Genomic DNA, 18,953 nt, shown 5'->3' on the forward strand with positions numbered 1-18,953 from the left:
CGGGCGGGACTTCCGGTGGAGCGCACCCGGAAGTTTCGGATGCAAGTTTTACTGCCCGACCGTGCATCCATATGGTCGTCACTGTAAACGTTTTAATGTGATTTAGGACTTTTTCTACACCCTAGTTTTGCAAAGATGTTATCGTTAGACTTTCTCGACGATGTTCGTCGCATGAATAAGCGGCAGGTAGGTACCAGACCGTTAGTTCACGGCCACCTCTTTGTATGGCAAGTGAGCTCATAGCTAATGATGACTAGCCGCCGACCCCGTTTTTACCGTTGCAACCTCTCTGCGCCATCAAAAGTGTTTTGTTTCATGCGCATTTATATTTTAAAGCTCGTCCTCTCTAATGCATTACGAAGAGCCTATTTTAACCACGTGTAAAAAAAAAATTAAAAATAGGTGACTTTGGTGTAGCTAGCTGGTTTCCTGGTTTAACATTACTGTCATAGCACCGCTAGCAAAAGTCAAATGCCGAATGTGCTAAAAATGAGTAACCACTGAATTCACAAACGCACAGCAATGTTGCCGTGTTCAGTAAGTTGGGCTAGTTTATACTTGTTAAGCATGCAGACTTGTATTTTGAAATAACTCGTTTTTCCCTCGTTTTGTTTGCAGCTCTACTATCAGGTGCTGAATTTTGGTATGATTGTTTCCTCTGCGCTGATGATCTGGAAGGGACTCATGGTTGTCACTGGCAGTGAGAGTCCTATTGTTGTTGTTCTCAGGTGAGTTCGGTGTTTTTGTTGTTACTTTAAATCTTGTCCCTTTTTAATATCTGCTGATAATTTATGTTTGTGTAAACTGGAGGAAATTCCTCTGTGTAGTAAAGAACCATGTTCCATATGGTGGTGATTGGACTTTGAGCTCACAAGGTTGTCCAAGAATGTGCAGCAGACTAAGTTCAGATGCACCATGTGTCATTCCCCCCCTCACTCTCTCCATGCTTTACTGTACACTCAACACTGCCTTATCCTATTAGGATGCAAAGCTCAGTTTTCCTGTATACTTTTATTAGCTCTTTCTTATATGACGTTTTGTATAGTTTTGGGGGTTAACAACATACTCTTTATGAATTAAATGAACTGTTTCATTGTTGTGAAGCTGTGTAAACTGTTAATTTCAAACAGGATGTGATGATTTGCAAATCATGTAAAGCGTATATTTAAGTGAAAATCAAGATGCTGAAAGTTAGAATTTTAACTGTTTACTTACATCTGATAGCAGCAACAGGTTTCAAAAGACTGAGCGAGGGGCATGTTTACCACTTTATGTACGCCATTATTTGCCAAAGCTGGTAATGACTGTGATTCAGATTACTTTATGACCCTGTGTAAGTAAGATTCATATTGGCATAGGTAAACTTGTTTTATAACCCAATTAAAAATTTCTTAGCTAGTGTCTTGATTTATTTTTAACCTTATATAAGCTATGCAGCATAAAACTGTCATTTTTAAAGTAGGCATTAATGCTTATTCCAAACTTAAAAAAATTAAATGTTGCCAGCTTTACTAATGTGGGCATCTTTTGTATTTCAGTGGAAGTATGGAGCCAGCTTTCCACAGAGGAGACCTCTTGTTTCTGACCAACCGGGTAGAGGATCCAATCAGAGTTGGAGAGATTGTTGTCTTCAGGATAGAAGGCAGAGAGATCCCAATAGTACACAGAGTACTAAAGATTCATGAAAAGTATGAATGTGTATTTTATGAGTGTTGTTTTGTTAGGTTGGATTCCCATTCCCATCTGTTAAACCGGAATTTTATTATATTTTGACTGATGTGGTGAAAAGGATGGGGCACTCAAGAGCAGCAGAAAGTTAAGCTATTAATGTAGCATGTTGTGATCTAACACCTTGCTGCACTTTGTTGGATTTCCTTTGATTTGTCACCAGTTTTGTATTTAATGTTCTAGGAAGCCTCAGTTATATTACACACATGAATCCTCATCCTTACACAGTATTGAAATGGGTATTTAGTGACGCTGCGGTCTGAAAATCATGCTGATACTTTGTTCACAGGGAAAATGGAGACATTAAGTTCTTGACCAAAGGGGACAACAACGCAGTTGATGACAGAGGGCTGTACAAGCAGGGTCAACACTGGCTGGAGAAAAAAGATGTGGTGGGACGAGCTAGGGGGTAAGTATTTTGGTTGGGAAAAAATGCATAGGAGGACAGATGTCCTAAAACATATTTGATACAGATAACTCCAATAAAATGTATCCCAAAAGGTTGATTCTGTTCATCTGGACGTAGCGTTTTCAGTGGGAGAAACTTTTCGTCACTCATCCAAGTGACTTTTTCAGCCTCAGTTGACTGCAGGTTCCCCAACTTTAGAAACAATACATTGCACAATGACTTTTCATTTCACATTTCTCCCACTGAAAACGCTATGTCGACTGATGCTCTAGTCTTGCCACAGGTGAGAGCAGGTTCAAAATAAACATGTGTAGATGTGAAAGAGTCCAGAGTTGTGGTGATGTTATACTCTCTGCAACACCATCTAGCATGACCAGTTCTGGAGGCTCAGCGATAGCCTGGGAAGCCACATTCTTAGAGAATTCGATTGAAGTCACATAATGCTTGCGACTGTAGTTGAAGACACAGTAAACCTTCTTGTAAGGTTTTTGCTCCTGCATGGTATGTATATGGATGTGCTAAGAGATGGTTTACCTGTACAGCCCAAAGGTGCTGCGTGTACCATCTTATGCTACCAGTAGTGAGAAGGACACAAGCAAAAAATCAGAACTAGAAAGAAATCAGCCTCGATGGATAAGGTATTAAGATATACTCTTCGCAGTGGTTGCTTTGCTTGCTGCTGCGATATTGTCACACAGTTGCTTTTATTTATGCCTGCCATTAAGGCACGGGAAGCTGTTGCAGTATTACCCTGAATGATGGGTGTTGCCCCTCAGACAATAGCGCCACATAAGCGCTGATATAAGAAGAGAGGAAGTCAAAACTGGAAGGAAACACTTGCACAGCATTTTATCAACAAAATCAACATCTCCCTCTGTATATCTGTGCATCTCTGAGCTTCTGTAGTGGAATATCAATTAAAGTAGCAGTGGAAATCAACACTGTGATAGACTTGTTGTCTAAATCCTGCTGCAGCGGCTGTGGCACAATGTGCCAGGTTACAAAATCGAGGTGCATGTTTGGCAAAAGTGCCACAGGCATTGTGATGTGAGATCAAAATCGGCATGTGACTACCCATGATGGGGGTGCACGGCGAGCATAAAAACACCATAAGGAGAAAGCAATGTACTGTGGCCATAACCTTTAAATGTTTTTGTGGCCTGCTTTGTTATTGGCTCTCGAGTGCAACTGTTGTCACTTTCATTTGGATCAAAGCAGGATAAATGAATTCACAAGGGTTTATGCTTCATATGACATCAGTATCGTTTGCTTTTCACCAACTTTGTGTTATATTGCGATGATTGGGTGTTCCACACTTGGACTGTATATTTATAAATATATGTAACTAATATAACAGCCACTATTGGTTGGTGAAGTCCCATTGTGAAGCTACATTTTTTTCTGCTTATCCTGGAATATTGAAAAACTTCTTGCTGGACATGGAAACGAATGAAAAGTTTTAGGTGTTGTTTGTGAACCAGGTTAAAGCCAAGATCCAAAAGGAAACTGTTGTGTGACAGCTAATTAACACATTTCCTTATCTAAATCTAGCCAGAAGAACAATATGAATAGTTTACACACACATACTACATAGCGAGTGGTCCAGAACAGTACAAGCAGGAAAACAGTCCATGTAGGTTTAAAAAACAAATGCATCTAAGGAAGCTTTAATGTTAGGTTGGTCTCGATACTGAATAACAGGCCACTCGCTTGAATATAGAAGTTTATTCTGTTGACTTTGAAGCTTATGCACTTAATAGCTACAACAAGTAAATGTAAGTGCTTAAAACAGCATTTTCAATCCAGTGTAACATTCATACTTGCTCATTCTAAAATTCATTGAAGGAAGTTTTAGACGTTTTGTTTATGTGGATTACATTGTGTTACAGTATGTGTCAATAACATTTAACAGCATTTTCTTTTTAATCATTTCCAGGTTTGTGCCATACATCGGAATTGTCACCATCCTCATGAATGATTACCCCAAGTTTAAAGTATGTTGGCTGCAAACAATCTCTGGTTTTTAGGCTTAAAAATGTAGAATGTGTTCTGATTTCTTCTTCCTCTGCTATAATTCTGCAGTACGCTGTGCTCTTCTTGCTGGGTCTATTTGTGTTGGTCCATCGGGAGTGAGGTGCCCAAGCTTCAGCACTTGAGAAGGATAAACTACGTCCAGGAAACCTCAGTCATGCCTTTCAGAACAGAATTAAGTTAGACTTTGTCAAACCCAACTGGCTTTTTGTACCATTTGTTTGAACATTTTGTAGAAATGTGGATAGGGTGTTTACATTTGAAATATCCAAGCTTTAAAAATATTTTTGTGAGGGAATTAGGCTAAAACTAGCATGTAGTCGCTCTTTATTTGTAATCTTTGGAAAGTGAAACGGCGTTCTTAATGACTAATTCAGTCGTTTCTTTCCTGTTAAATTCATTGTTTTATGTGACCAATATGTGAAGTATTTTATGACAACTGAATATGAATGAAAATTAAATATGAAATCTGGTTACCATCCACTATGAATTATTTTACTCTGTGTCTTTGTGATTTCTTTTTTCCTCTGCCTGTTGAAATCAGTGTCAAACATCTTATACCTTCTCGTAAAAAAGAAATTATACAGTTTATTTGCTATTTGTTTGGAGTTCTTCAAATATTTGAAAAATGAGTTTTTGTATTTCTGTTGCTGGTTGTCATTAAACTTTTCAAGCATTGCTAGTAATGCTATAGAATTCATGTATTTCTTCATGTGGAATTGGTAAAGAAAGTTAAGAGTTTTGATGGTAAATAATTAGTTCTTTCTGGTTTTGGGGTTTGTTTGTGTGTCCCCACCCCCCATAAATTCACCATCTGATTCTTGTGTGTGTGTGAGAGAGAGAAACTGGGGCTGTGCCAGAGATAATTTGCTGCTTGCACATTTTGTTGCAAATTAAATGGTGTAATGGCTTGTTTGGTAAATTTCTATTTAAAGGTCAGTGGAGTGGGGTCCAGTGTTTTATTTCTATGGGCTAAGCTTTAATGACTGCAGAAATGGTTGTTGATGACATCAGCACACTTGCAATCAAATCTTGGATATCCAGCTTTAATATGTAATCATATAGTGGGAGGTGTAAACTATAATTTTACTATGGATCCACTTGAAATTGTGTTAAGGCACCTGAACTCGGATTGAAATTGATTGCATTTGCAGTTTTCCTTTGACCTGAGAGACGACCTTGTTAGGTGTGGATTGCCACTTACATTTGAAGCCATGTATATTTATAAACCAATATTTCATAGATATGATGCAGTCTTGACTTCAGACACTAAACTTTCATATGAGTTATGAAGTGTTAAAGAAGTATTTTCTCAAACCCTGATTTTTGAACCAAGCTTTGTTAATTAATTTTGGTTTGGCCTTCAATGAACAAAGCAAATCCAAGTAACCCCAAGCATTAGTCAATCCATGAAGTTAATTGTAGACTTTTGTGTCTAAATCTATTATTTTGACCCTTAGATGCTGATGTCCACATATCGTAAGGCAGCCGTGGCTGTCTCTTACCATTTAATCTGTGAACATAGGTTTGTCTTGATGGTGAGGTGGTTTCCTAATTAAACTGACATTCAGCTGTGCACAATTTATGAAATCACAAGATTGTGTGCTAATGTGAAAGGTTATAAAAGAGCAAGATTTAAAACTGCAGCTCTTTCACTATACTTGTAACTTTAGCACCCTGAAGTGACAGAGAGGCCATCTGTCTTTTCAGCTCTAAATTAGCAGTGAGAATCAGCAGGTTCTCTTGTCCACGGAGAACTGACGGTGATCACAGTGGCATGTTGCAACTGGCCAAATGTCATGTTGCTCATTGTAAGGGGCTAGGCATGGCCATGGGAGAGAGAAGGGGTGTAGGGACCTTAGCAGGAAATGATGATATGTGTGATTATATGTGCTGGAGAGGAAAGCATTAGCTACCCCCTGTGTAATTTTGTGGCTCTAACCAGCAATTTGCACCAACAGTGCACAACATTTAAAAAATCATTAGTTTTTGCTCACCTATGACACTTTTATACTAATAGTTAAAATATAGTCTACTGCGATGCTATATAGAATCATACAGATTAAAAATAAACTGAAAGGTCATGATGACGCATTTGATTGAATTCTCTTAAAAGAAATGCCATATGCATCCACGCATATACCTTTTCCATTTTCCGGAACTTCTGAAAAGAATTCCAAATACAGAATTTTATTTCAGTTAATAAACACACATATGTGTACCGGTATGTTGCTGTTCATAGCTTGGTCAGAGGAGTGTTTTTCAGCAAAGGTTCCTGTCTGCTCTGAGTAAGAATAACCGCGTGGCGCGTGAAATACGCACAGCCCGACGCGCAGACCAACAAAACCTTGAGAATGACTCAACTGTCTTCATTTCAATTTATGCAGCAAGCTGACTGAAAAATATACGCATCATACAAAGAGCCCACCCCGGTCGGGAGAGCCTATAAAAGCTGGATGCATCGGAGCAATCTACAACCAACAGGAGACACTTGGAAATTTGCGCGCTGGAGGACACTTCACTAGTTGACACGCTGAAATGAGAGGGTTTACACTGAATAATGTCTGCCAGTGTGGCTTGTTTACATATCTTGTTTTATTTTCTTTCACCGCTGCAGTGAGTTTCGACCTGACTGAGCTCAGAAATAAAGTTGCAAAAATCAAAGTGCATCCAAGAGGCAATCTTTGGGCTACAGGTAAGAATATCTGAAGTTACACTGTAGACACATGGGTCGTATTTATGTTGGGTTCCATCTCATCTTTGTATGTATTTTAATAGATAGCATGTTTCCTTCTTTTTCTTTTCTTTTTTTAAAAAACATTTTTATTGTGTTATGTTTTTTTTTTTGAAAAGTTATTATGTCTTATGTCTTCCAATTTTCGCTTAGTTTAAGCAATAATTAATGGGTGTTTCTTCGATTTGGAAGGACATTTCATGGGCAAGAAGAGTGTCGTGGATACTCCTATGCTGCCTTCAAATGAGGACCAAGGTGCCGATGCGCTGGAAGTCACCCTTCCTGCAGAGCAGAGTGCGCTCGGGGAGCTTTTCCAAGAGTTTCTGCGGGTGGCGCTGCAAGCGCAGATGGATACACAAGAAAGTCGTTCGAAAAATCAGGCGAGAAAACTTTCCTACGTTTTTGATATAAGATGTCAAAAGGCTATTTCTGCGTTATAATATACTAACTCGCAATGTCATGCTCTCTCTTTCAGGAGGCGGACTTGTTGATGAAGATTTTAGAAAACTACATCCGAACCAGAAAGTGATGTAAAGGATACAAACCTGGCACGCATTAACATGGATCGAAGGTCACCTGAGCTTATGAGTTAAAATAAATAAGAATCGTGTACAGTCTCATGCTCATCATGATTGTAATTTACTGTAACTGGCTTGCTCATTTGCAATACATCTTTTTTTTCCAATTATTTTGATGGATCTATTTTACATGTTCTTGTCATTTGTTTAGTTATTTGTATTAAATAAAATAATGATTTGCACTGCTTTGACTTTGATGTGTGATAAATTATAGATCGATTTGTTCTTTCTGATTGCAAAAGCCCCTCCCAAACAATTCATTAGTGAACCTAAACACTGATTTTATTATATATACACCGCTGGTGTCCACTTGCACAAGAATGAGCAGCACAGAAAAGATGCAAATTGATAATGCTATAATGGGCACCCTTCATTGAGATGAGTTTAATTCATACTTTGGTAACACTTGTGGCCTAAAACACAGTATTACAGATATGGATAAAGGTCTTATTTATATGCCTTTCATTAACATTTGCGTCAACCTTTTTTTCCCTTACAAAAATAACACTTATATAAATATAAATGTAGGAAGCTTACATAAATCACACTTCTTAGTTTCCTGAATATTTTGACATGAAATCAATATAATCTTTGTACTTTTTTTGTCCTTTGCATAAAGGGATGATCTGTTCTCTCGATCAATATTGGTGGAGCGCAGTGAGATGGCCCATGCAACTTCTTTGCCTTGAGCTATTCTATTGTATTTGAAATGGATAGGCTATTTCAATATCTCTCCCACAATGCCTTGTCTGCTTTGTGTCATTTCAAGGTGTGGATTGTGCATCAAATCCAACGCGCTGAGAGGTGTGAGTAGAAGAAGTCTTTATAAGCTCTAATACACCTTTCCGGCAGTGTTTTTGAGAGAGTCAAGAACTGTTATCTTGATATCAGTATGATATGAACCCTATTACCTATGATACACCATTTGTTCAAAACACAACATAAAAAACATAATTCTGTATCCATGATAGTTATTGCCAGTTTCTGCTGAATATGTACATTTGAAGATGGGTAAGAATCAGATATTATAACTATTTTGAGCCCTGTGCAAAGTGGGAAGCTTTCTTGAAAAAGAAAAATTCATAATTTTCTTTTGTTGGGCACTTGGCTCACTGAGTTTGTTACACGAAAAAAGAACTAGTGCCAAACTCAGATAAACATGTAATTCAAGAAAATGCCTACAACCTAATGATTCTCTGTCTCAATGGCTGCTTCGTGTCTAGTGCTGATCAGAAAATCATAATCCTCAAAACTTTTGCTCACGCTCTCAAAACCCACTTTTCATGACACGAAATCAACACTGAATTATTTTGCAGTTAATCAATTCTCTTTCTCTTCATTAAAAAAAGAGTAACGAGTGTTTAGCCAAACACAAGGAAATCGAAGTGATTTTGAATATAGCGTGATTGTTGATGCTGGACAGGGTGGTCTGAGTATTTCAGAAACTGCTGAAATGCTATTCCAATAAACAGATGAATGAATAATTAATTCTAATATATTTTCATTTACAATCAACTCCAGGGAAGGGTCACTATAGATAAAAAGGAGTTGAAAATGATTTACTTTACTTCTGGATAGAGCTCCTTTTTTGCTAAAGTTACATGTGGAGATGTGTCTGCTTCTTAGTAGTGTGGGAGTCCCACTGACATGCACAATTCATCCACAAATCACAGTACTGCAAATAACAAACTGTTGTTACCTGGCTACAATTGTAACTGTGCCATATTCTATTGAGTGGTAAATTCTAGACTGCTGTAGGCTGTTAACATTTTGTCTATTTTTGTTAGAAACTGGGTTATCAAAGTTGACCCTTAAGTTTGTAACTTCCGATTTTTGTATTTCACATTAGAATCTGGAGCACACACATTTATAATTAAGTCTTTGTCCAGTAAATAACAGCCTTTAGATCCTGGAATGTTCAGGTGCAGGATGCTGTGTCCAACTGGGTTAGTAGGCTAGAAAATTGGCCACAATTTTTACAGGAAAATAAGCCTGCACAATAATTTAAAGGAGAATGAAAAGCACTAAAACATGCTTTTAAAAATGACAAAAGGAAAATCGATTAAAAAAAACATTCTCGTTCCTTTTTCTTTTCTTTTCATTTTTATTTTGTTTAAAAGTGCGAACATGTGTCCTGGAACTTTGCAGTCATCACATAGATATGCAAAATGTACAAGCATTTGATTTTTATGAGAATTTTGGTATTTTTCTTATTTATTTATTTTATTTATTTATTTATTTTAAATGTGAGGCAAGTGACTGTTGCAGTTTGATGTAGTGGTAAAATAATTAGTAAAGTCCAAACATGTTGCATGTTTAACTCTTGAGAAAGGTGATGTTTTAATAAAATCTGAGCATGTGCTTACTTACTACTAGGAAAGTGAGAAACACTGTTCCTCTATTGTCTGTTTACTTTGCACTTGTTCCATTGCTCATTTAACTGAGGAAAGAATGCTGATTTATCTGATTATAGATGGGATAGAACTAGAGAGTGATAGAGAAGGATCTCTGAGCCAACGTGTCAGAAAAAGCTTGTGTCAGAAAGATTCAGAGATGTATCAGTAGGAGTAGGCCAGAACTTTCTTGGAGATAATGTGAACTGTGTCACAAGTTTATGGCATCAAATGGAAAACACATTGTCAGGAACAGGTCAAGTTGAGCATTTTTGAGACGTGCAGAGGAGGTATGGCAAAGAGTGTTGAAAATGCAGCTGCCAGGCAGGAAGACAAGAGGAAGAACACAGAAAAGGTGTATGGATGTAGCAAACAAGGACATCAAGAGCATTGGTGTGACAGAAGAGGATGCTAGGGATATGGATATGTTGAAAGATCTGCTGTGGCGATGCTAAAGGGACCAACTGAAACAAGAAGAAGAACAAGAGTGGTCCATCACTTGTTATTTTTGTTGATTATTTTATATTTATGAGTTCTGACCTTATCTCTTTTCTTTCATATAGAATGGTCCAGTATATCTTATGCTAAAGGAAGCACCTTTCCTTAGTAGTTAGAGATTTTGACCAGATTGTGTTATGACTGCCACATACATACTTCTTGGACATTTCACACTGGAGCCAATTTGACTACTTGACCACATCGAAATACCAAGGAGGGAAAATTAACATCTAGAGGAAGTGCAAACAATAGAAATGCACAAGGACCAGTCATTACTGAATAAAACAGGAAATTACTTAAACCAAACCTAATAATGCAAAACTATGAAATCATTCTGTTATTAAAGCTTTGTCCAAAAAAACATCCCCACTAAGCAACTCAGTCTGCATCTCAAGTCAATTTCAAGTCCCAGTGTGGTCCTCTTTTTAAATTTGTACCTCCCCTTCTCTTCCACTTATCATTTTCAGGGTCACAGGGTGGCTGGAGCCTATCCTAGCTGTTTTAGGGCGAGAGGCAGGGTACACCCTGGACAGGTCGCCAGTCTGTCGCAGGGCTAAGACATAGAGACAGACAACCATTTGCACTCACATTCACCCCTATGGGCAATTTAGAGTTACCAATTAATCTAACCCCACTAACTGTATGCCTTTGGACTGTGGGAGGAAGCTAGAGTACCCGGAGAAAACCCACACCAACACGGGGGAACATGCAAGCTCCAAGCAGAAAGACCTTAGCCTGGTGGCGGAATTGAACACAGGACCTTCTTGCCGTGAAGTCCTGAGTGCTAACCAATGTGCCACCGTGCTGCCCATAAATAAAATTTGCACATACGTAGATAAAAATATAGAATTTCATGATTTTACTGAGGGGTAATTAGTTTTAAGAATATGCCCCAAAGTTACAGTTATGTATGCCTCTGCCATTGGAACATTCGGTATTCCATTTTTTGTCTTTTCTTTTCTTTTTATATTTTATATTGTGCTATTTTAATCATGAATTAAGTGATTGCCACAGGCAAACCTGATGCATAATTCACATAGTGAATATATGTTGTGTCAAAACAGGCAATCTCTGCTAGTGAAATTTGTAAATTCCATTGTTGTTAGTTTGAACACCAAAAGCTCACAGAGACGAATTTATCCAGTGTTCTTGCAATAAAGCCATGGCTTTGGGCACCACTTTAGGTCATTACTGATAGAGTGTTGCATCTAAATTTCTCCTGTGTAATCCATCCTGCACTCTTAAGAAACATGCGAGCCTCATAGGTGACATGTGTTTCTTACATTCGCTTATTTTTGCCAGGGGACTGTGTGGGCACGCTGTGCTTGTTATTATTTATTCAAGCCTGATACTGAACACCTAAAAAATTCATGGAGTTGAAAAACAGATTATTATATGGTTGTAGGCTGTTCTTGCCAACTGCTCATTCTTGATAAATCTCTGTCTCACAACTTGTGTGCCTTTGTAAAACTAGCAATGATACACTGCCACCCTCTGGCATAAAACCACTCATTACACATCACTGACATCTCAGTGTGGAATTTCCCTGTTGGATTTTTAAGAGCTTCAAAGGAAGGTGCTGATGAAAGTATAAAAAATAAAACGAAAAACACGTAAATCAATATTTGTCTTTATGGGAGTCTATATGTAAGTAAATAAACATATAAAACTGACATTTGATACAGGCGAGTGAACACAGTTGAACCTGAATCATATGCAACAGCAGATTGTTACAATACTTGGATCAAAAACAGTCACAAGAGAACTATTCTCTACTACTACTACTACTCCCACATCATAACCAGTTCTGACAATTTTAGGTCCTTGTGTAGATTATTCAAGGAAACAGTGCAGGGTATCTAAAAGCATTTTTTCTAATTTCATTCTGACTCTAGAGATAAACACTTGTAAAATATTATGAGAGGATAGGGCATACTGGCAGCAGGTTTTACACATAAAAACAGACAAATAAGAAGGAAAGAGCCCAAGCTGAGATTTATATATGAAAAAACAACCAAAGGGAAGTCTGCGGACAGCAGCACACACAATTTCATCAACCAGTAATAACATGTAAAGCACAATGGTAGACATTATCTAACCTCTTTAGGTACAGGTGCTAGGCCAGGTGCATTTATAACGAGATCATCATAATCTAATAAAAATTCCTCACCTGGAGGAATGTATTTATTTGTATAAAATAAACTTAATTTTCAATTTCAGTTTCGTTTGCAAAGGTTCACTTTGGACACAAGCTTTTCAACATGAGTTTTAAAGGACAAATTCTGGTCTATAATGATGCTTAAATACTAGTTGTGACCATTTCAGTTTCACCCACTTAAGCGTTTTTGATTTTAGGAAGTTTCAGTGTGTTTGCTATTGTCTAAGCTGTATATTTAAGAGATTACAAACAGCAAAATACCAAATGTTAATCTGTTCACACTTGAGTTTTATAATATAATCTGATAGGTCAAAATAAAAAACAAGGCATTCAGTCTCAGTTCATGTTAGGTAGTTTCATTGTATATCGGTGTTAACATGCTTTAAAAAAAGACTCCCAAAGTTTTCAGTCATTAATGAGTTAAGTGATAAGGTTTAAGGTTTAAAGACAGGGTTGAGCTTGACACCATGAAGCTATTTTACTTTGCTAGCTTTGTTAACAAACTCAAAGGACATAGATAAGGAAAAACTGTTTAATGAGTGCAGTCATCAAGATAATAAGACATTAAATAAAATTTAAAAAAACATACATGCATTAGTCTATTCATGCCAGTTTATGTTTCTCAGAAACCTCCTGCCTACAATATTGGGAAGCTGCAGTAAAATAGGAGTAGCACAGCTGGTAGTTGGCATGAGGGAAGCTTGCAGCTGTGGAGAGCAGCATGTAGGGAGAAGAAAGAAACACCCCACATGCAAATTCTAAATATCAAACTTGTTGAGTTACTTCTAAAAGACTGATCAAGCTCACTTTAACTCTGGTGCTGTGTCAGAACTTTATGAAATAGATGCTGTTTCAAATAACACCGCACGATAGATTTACAGACTCACAGATCATTAGCTCAAATGTAGTACAATGTTGTAGACAAACGTCCCAGCATTACCCCCAGTTTGTTTGTTTTGAATGGTGACGTCACCAGAGCACGTGACCGAGCAGCGCTTCCTTGCGGCTATTTTATTGGTCAAACCTAGAAGAATCTGCACAGTGGGGCAGGACGAAGCCATTTTATTATTTTAACAGCAAAGGTGCAGGTGCATCAGTATTTTATTTTTTAAATATACATATATACTAAGTCTTTCCATTTAAGCTCTCTCGATACGATGGGCCAGTGTGGGATTACGTCATCTAAAACCGTCTTGGTTTTCCTCAATCTAATATTTTGGGTAAGGAAACGGCAGATGCTTGAACAATGTGCAGCATCCCAGTAAGGCCAAGGATGGAGACTGTTAGCAAACTGCGCCAGAGATGCACTGCAGTTAGGCGATAAAACAGATGCATTATATGGCGGTAATTATGTGTACAGACTCACTCTGACGTTAGTGTTTACTGTAAGATGCACGGACCTTAACTGGAAACCCATTTGAGTGGTTAGCAGTAGCTGTAGCTGTAGCGTGTTCTTTAGCTGCCGCCCACAACTTATAGCTATGACGTTATGCAGCAGCAGCAGCTGAGTTAACCTCCAGCGCAGTTTGAGCTGCATCATGCTAGTATATTAAAAGAACAGCAGAGCTAAATTAAAGCATGTATAGATGAGCAAAATTCAAAATATACGATCAAGCAGGATGACTGAATAATATAGAGACGTGAGGCCCAGTCCACACTGCTTATGCGTGCTTTGTCTGCGAGCCTGAATTACCATTATTCATGTGAAGCTATGATGTCGTTATAGCACATGCGGGTGATTGAAATGTCTTGTTTTTGTGTCCAAGTTCATGATTTCTATTTAAAATCATTTATTAAATGAATCACTTGTAGGTTTTTAATTTGATAAATAAATAATATATTTATATTTCGAGTTTATTCAAAAAATATATATGATTTACAATTTTTCCGTTTTGGTAAACATGCCTATATTTGTGTGTGAGTATAAAAGCAGCATAAGGAATATTTCTCTATTGGATATCATGTTGTAGATCTTATATATAATGTTGTGTTTGTAGCATTTTGAAAAAATGTTTTGAGTTTGTAAGGCTGCTATCTTGTCCAGGACTCTCTTGGTTAAATAAAAGTAGTGAAAAAAGAGAAGACTTAAGAACACTTTTAAAGCTGAGGTTTAAATTATTATACATTCAAAATCTGATATAACAATCATTTTAAAGCTGTTCAGCTCGTTAAAATATTTGTTTAATGGTTTGCATGTTCTCAAATGTCAGGGTGGTGCAACCATACAAAAACTATAGTTTAATTATGAAATCAAAAAACTAATAATAGGGAAGAAGTGTATGCTTTTGCTACCAAATAAAAACGTTAGCACAGATGATTAAGTAAAAGCCTGTCTGAATTGAAAATAATTACAAAAGTTGCAAAGATGGCTTAAGTCAGGTGGTGCAACTGCAAGAAGTGTCAGTTAAATTCTTTTAGGCCGAAAATGTATTATTAAATGATTTGCACTCACATAAATTGAAGCATTGGAAAAGCAGGTTATTTTTCCCTGTTTCTCTCTGCAGGCTGCAGCTGGAATTTTATGCTACATTGGAGCTTATGTGTTTATCACATATGATGACTATGACCACTTCTTTGAAGATGTGTACACGTTGATTCCAGCTGTTGTAATCATAGCTGTCGGAACTCTTCTCTTCATCATCGGTTTGATTGGCTGCTGCGCAACAATACGTGAAAGCTCCTGTGGCTTGGCAACGGTGAGTATGCCAAAAAAAAGTGGTTTTATGCCTATGGTAGGAAACTGTAGGAAGCACGTTAAGAAGTGCCAAGGAAGGTGGGTGATATATATCAAGAAAATTTGCAATATCAATATTTCTGATGATAAAGTAAAAAATACTGAATGGTGTTTTTCATGCTTGCAGTTTGCATGCAGCACCATTAATATTGTAAGTAAAGGAAGGGCATTTTCACAATATTGGCACTAAAACCTCATTTCTACCTGGGATGCTGTATATTACTTTGAGCTTCTTAACTAGCATTTTAAAGCCCTTCCTTTCGACCATCACTAATGGTGGTGTTGAGCATAACTTGCAAATGCTGCGCTTGGGGGAGTCGTTTGTTTACATTTCAGTCAGACATCAGCAGCTGCTAGTATATCATAGCCTTTATATTACCTTCATAGCCTGGTTGTGTTTTTGCCTCAAGTGCTGAAAGAAGTTTATGTCTTTAGTGAGAACAGTTTGTTGCACATTTTGAGAACTTTTTGCTTTGTTGAAAGTTAGTGAAGAAACTCCCTTTTTAAGTTACTACTGGGGGATGCTGACAACCGACTCTTGCTGGGAATGTACATACATGGCTTTGCTAAAGCAATAATAATGCAATATGGGCTTTAATGGGAGTTTATTGAATTAAATTGCAGTACTGGAAGAAAATTCTTAAAATGCGGTAAAAATGCAGGGAGGGATTTTAAAAATAAAATGCCAATAATTTGACATTTTCACTTGTTTTGGCAATTTTGATTGATAAAACCTCACATTGCATTGAAATTACATTAGAAAAGACACTTTTTATAAATGGGGACAATTATTATTATTATTATTAATTACTAATGCATTCAGTGGCCAACTGCCTATTGATTTAAGAGTTTTAATATAGGCTTTAAGACAGAGAGGAAATGTCTTATGTTCAATATTTTCTTTAATTTTAGATCAATTTTACCATCAGCTTTCTGTCCCTGTTTTTCAGTTTGCTGCCATACTCCTGCTGGTATTTGTAACGGAGTGTGTGGTGGTGGTGCTCGGCTACATATACAGAGCAAAGGTAAACACTGTTTTGCTGGTCGCGTTCTCTTCTGTTAAAGGCGACAATGTAATGCTGCTGCTAAATCTTAATTTGTCTCCTGTTTCAGGATAAATTACCCACTGTGGCAACCCCTTGTGAACAAGGAAGTTTTTATGTAATTTACAAATAAATGGTTTATTACTGTGTGTAAAACAGCTCCTTCTGCTGTGAAGAATAAATGTAATTAAATTAGCCGCTCTCATTTATCCTTAATCTGTTTGGATTAAAGTGCTTCTATAATTAGTTTTTTGACAATGTTATAAGACTAAGTCAGCAAATTACTTTGAGTGAGCAATGAGTGGTGAATAGTGACAGTTGTGTTATTTTTTCTTTTCTTTTCTTTGTTTTTATAGGTAGAAGATGAGGTGAATCACTCCATTCAAAAAGTTTACAATGAATACAGCGGCACCAACACTGATGCTCCTAGCCGGGCGATTGATTATGTGCAGAGGCAGGTGAGAAAAAAACTTCTATTGTGACAAATGATTTTGTCATCTAAAACTGGAAAAAGTGAGTGCGTGCAGTTTTTAATTACGTTACTTTTTATGCTTTAGTGGTAGTCATATATTAGATGATGAATTTTAAAATTGTAATTAAACATTTTCATCCACCGTTTGTCCTAGCTTCACTGCTGCGGCATTCACAACTACTCTGACTGGAAGAACACCCACTGGTTTAAAGAATCCAAGAACAACAGCGTCCCCGTCAGTTGCTGTCAGCCCAACATCAGCAACTGTACAGGCACGCTCACTCGACCAGCAGATCTTTACCAAGAGGTACACACCACTAGTTTGGCGTCTGTAATTAAATCGTTTGCAGAGACTGTAAGTATTTTCCAGCATGTTACAAGTGTGTTTATAGCTGGAGAACTTTTTTTATTTTTCGTCTTTAGGGATGTGAAGCTCTTGTTGTGAATAAATTAAAGGAGATTATGATGTATGTCATATGGGCTGCGTTGACTTTTGCATCTATACAGGTAAGGAATATAAGCTGCAAACACAAGGGTCTTAAAATGTTGACACCTATATTTTGTCTTGCAGATAGTTATAGTGAGATTTTACATATTTATATGCCGCATCATCTCTCAGCTAAAGCTTATAATCAGAACTATATTTAAAGAGTCTTGCAATAGACTCAGGTGAGTAGGGTGTATTATTGAAACTGCAGTTGTCTTGGTAACAAGTAAACTGAAAGTAGCTCTGACCTAATTGAGACAAAGTAAATGTGGTCATGCTTTGTTAAACTCTATGTTTAACAAAGCATCTATGTTTAACAAAGCATCTATGCTGTGGTTGTTGTCAGCATAACATCCAACTTTACAGCCAGAGTGCATATAGTGATAAATACAAGTATAGTTCTTATACATTACAGAGTATGTTCTATAGTGTGTCCCAATATTCCTGTTAAAATTTGAAACTGTTGAGTTGTGCTGTTTAATGAAATGTACATGGAGGTTGCTGAAGGGAAAAAATTAACTTCACAGTTTTGATCCCTGTGCTGTCTGCCTGCAGATGCTGGGCATGCTCTGTGCTTGCGTGGTGCTGTGCAGGAGGAGCCACGACCCAGCGTATGAGCTGCTGGTCACAACCAACAGCTATGCATGAAGAATGCAGCCGGCCAACAAAACACTAAGAAAATCAACAGGAGCGTCACAGGACATGTTCACACTAGTTATCAGCTATAGTTATATAAGCTCAAGCACACCTTGCACAATTCATGATAAAGTAGCGAACACTGACGTTTTGGGTGGGGGCTTCAAGGGAAAACCATTTATTTATTGACATGCTTTCCAAGTTCCTGTTACTTTTAAACGTTTATCCTTTTGTTACAAATACTGAAATATTTACAAAAGCCAAAGTTGTATATGGCTAATTGATTTCTGATTATTGATGTGCAATTTTTTTTTCTTTAAATTGTGGCTTCATAAAATTTGTGTATATGCCCAATAAGGATGACGAGAAGCTTAAATGTGAAAATAAGACTGGTCGTGTTGTATGAAAGCTTTTTCTTGGCGTGCTATTTTGCACCATGGCTGGAACTCTGGAGATATTTAGTGGTTGTCCAAATGCATAAGCTGTGTTAAAAATAACATGTACTCTGTTACCAAGGCCTTGGTTTGACCAGACAAATCTTTTTAGCATAGTACAGATCTGACGTTTTAATCTTAGCTGTTCCATGAATGCAGTCTAGTTTTTAAGATTTGCAGAATAAGAATTATGAATGTTTGGTTTTTTTAGGTGTTGGAGCAGCATCTCATTCTCAAAGCGATGTTTGGTGAAAGAGTTGTTTATGTTCACAAATATTCCGATTGTAAATTTCCAAATCAGGCTTCACTAACAAGGCATTGCTAAGATATAAATTGTGAATTAACTATTTGGTCTCCAGTGCCATCAGTAGGAGTATTATCAGTGTTACCTAAAGATTTATATATGTAGATTTAATCTGTTACAGTCACACATTTACTTGTTTAGTTTGATTTGTTAAGTATAAACCTGATTTTTAAAAAAATACACATTCTTTGTACCTTGTAGTGAAAGTGTGTGCCCTTTTAATATTTTTAAGCTGTTAAGTTGATCCCATATTTAGCTAGTTCCACAGAAAAATATGAGCGATAAAAGGAGACAAATAAACTCATACACCTCAA

The 18,953-nt window shown here is 37.2% G+C and overlaps 3 protein-coding genes across 3 annotated transcripts; all 3 read left to right on the top strand.

Moving 5' to 3' along the window:
* sec11a (SEC11 homolog A, signal peptidase complex subunit) lies at window positions 1-4,854 on the top strand. The gene is made up of 6 exons (XM_005934543.3): window positions 1-186; window positions 619-728; window positions 1,539-1,688; window positions 2,018-2,137; window positions 4,074-4,131; window positions 4,220-4,854. Exons 1-6 carry the CDS (start codon window positions 136-138, stop codon window positions 4,268-4,270), a joined length of 540 nt encoding a protein of 179 aa, XP_005934605.1. The 5' UTR covers window positions 1-135; the 3' UTR covers window positions 4,271-4,854.
* A 1,651-nt stretch (window positions 4,855-6,505) lies between these two features.
* Window positions 6,506-7,665, top strand: nmbb (neuromedin Bb). The gene is made up of 3 exons (XM_005934542.3): window positions 6,506-6,863; window positions 7,095-7,282; window positions 7,378-7,665. Exons 1-3 carry the CDS (start codon window positions 6,707-6,709, stop codon window positions 7,429-7,431), a joined length of 399 nt encoding a protein of 132 aa, XP_005934604.1. The 5' UTR covers window positions 6,506-6,706; the 3' UTR covers window positions 7,432-7,665.
* A 5,894-nt stretch (window positions 7,666-13,559) lies between these two features.
* Window positions 13,560-18,953, top strand: LOC102295698 (tetraspanin-3). Its single transcript, XM_005934539.2, has 7 exons — window positions 13,560-13,749; window positions 15,034-15,225; window positions 16,214-16,288; window positions 16,663-16,764; window positions 16,933-17,085; window positions 17,202-17,285; window positions 17,821-18,953. The coding sequence occupies exons 1-7, from the start codon at window positions 13,687-13,689 to the stop codon at window positions 17,911-17,913; spliced, it is 762 nt and encodes a 253-aa protein (XP_005934601.1). The 5' UTR covers window positions 13,560-13,686; the 3' UTR covers window positions 17,914-18,953.

Source organism: Haplochromis burtoni, unplaced genomic scaffold (genome assembly GCF_018398535.1).
Source record: "Haplochromis burtoni strain Fernald_Lab_line unplaced genomic scaffold, NCSU_Asbu1 Contig_187, whole genome shotgun sequence".
Classification (NCBI taxonomy): Eukaryota; Metazoa; Chordata; class Actinopteri; order Cichliformes; family Cichlidae; genus Haplochromis; species Haplochromis burtoni.

Excerpts from the sequence above, each read along its gene's own strand:
- nmbb (XM_005934542.3), top strand. The coding sequence starts at position 6,707 with ATGAGAGGGTTTACACTGAATAATGTCTGCCAGTGTGGCTTGTTTACA. Across the intron at positions 6,864-7,094 it reads AGGCAATCTTTGGGCTACAG|GACATTTCATGGGCAAGAAG; the intron begins GTAAGAATATCT and ends TCGATTTGGAAG. Across the intron at positions 7,283-7,377 it reads AAAGTCGTTCGAAAAATCAG|GAGGCGGACTTGTTGATGAA; the intron begins GCGAGAAAACTT and ends TCTCTCTTTCAG.
- LOC102295698 (XM_005934539.2), top strand. The coding sequence starts at position 13,687 with ATGGGCCAGTGTGGGATTACGTCATCTAAAACCGTCTTGGTTTTCCTC. Across the intron at positions 15,226-16,213 it reads GCTCCTGTGGCTTGGCAACG|TTTGCTGCCATACTCCTGCT; the intron begins GTGAGTATGCCA and ends CCTGTTTTTCAG. Across the intron at positions 16,289-16,662 it reads GCTACATATACAGAGCAAAG|GTAGAAGATGAGGTGAATCA; the intron begins GTAAACACTGTT and ends TTGTTTTTATAG.
- sec11a (XM_005934543.3), top strand. The coding sequence starts at position 136 with ATGTTATCGTTAGACTTTCTCGACGATGTTCGTCGCATGAATAAGCGG. Across the intron at positions 729-1,538 it reads CCTATTGTTGTTGTTCTCAG|TGGAAGTATGGAGCCAGCTT; the intron begins GTGAGTTCGGTG and ends TTTGTATTTCAG. Across the intron at positions 4,132-4,219 it reads ATGATTACCCCAAGTTTAAA|TACGCTGTGCTCTTCTTGCT; the intron begins GTATGTTGGCTG and ends ATAATTCTGCAG.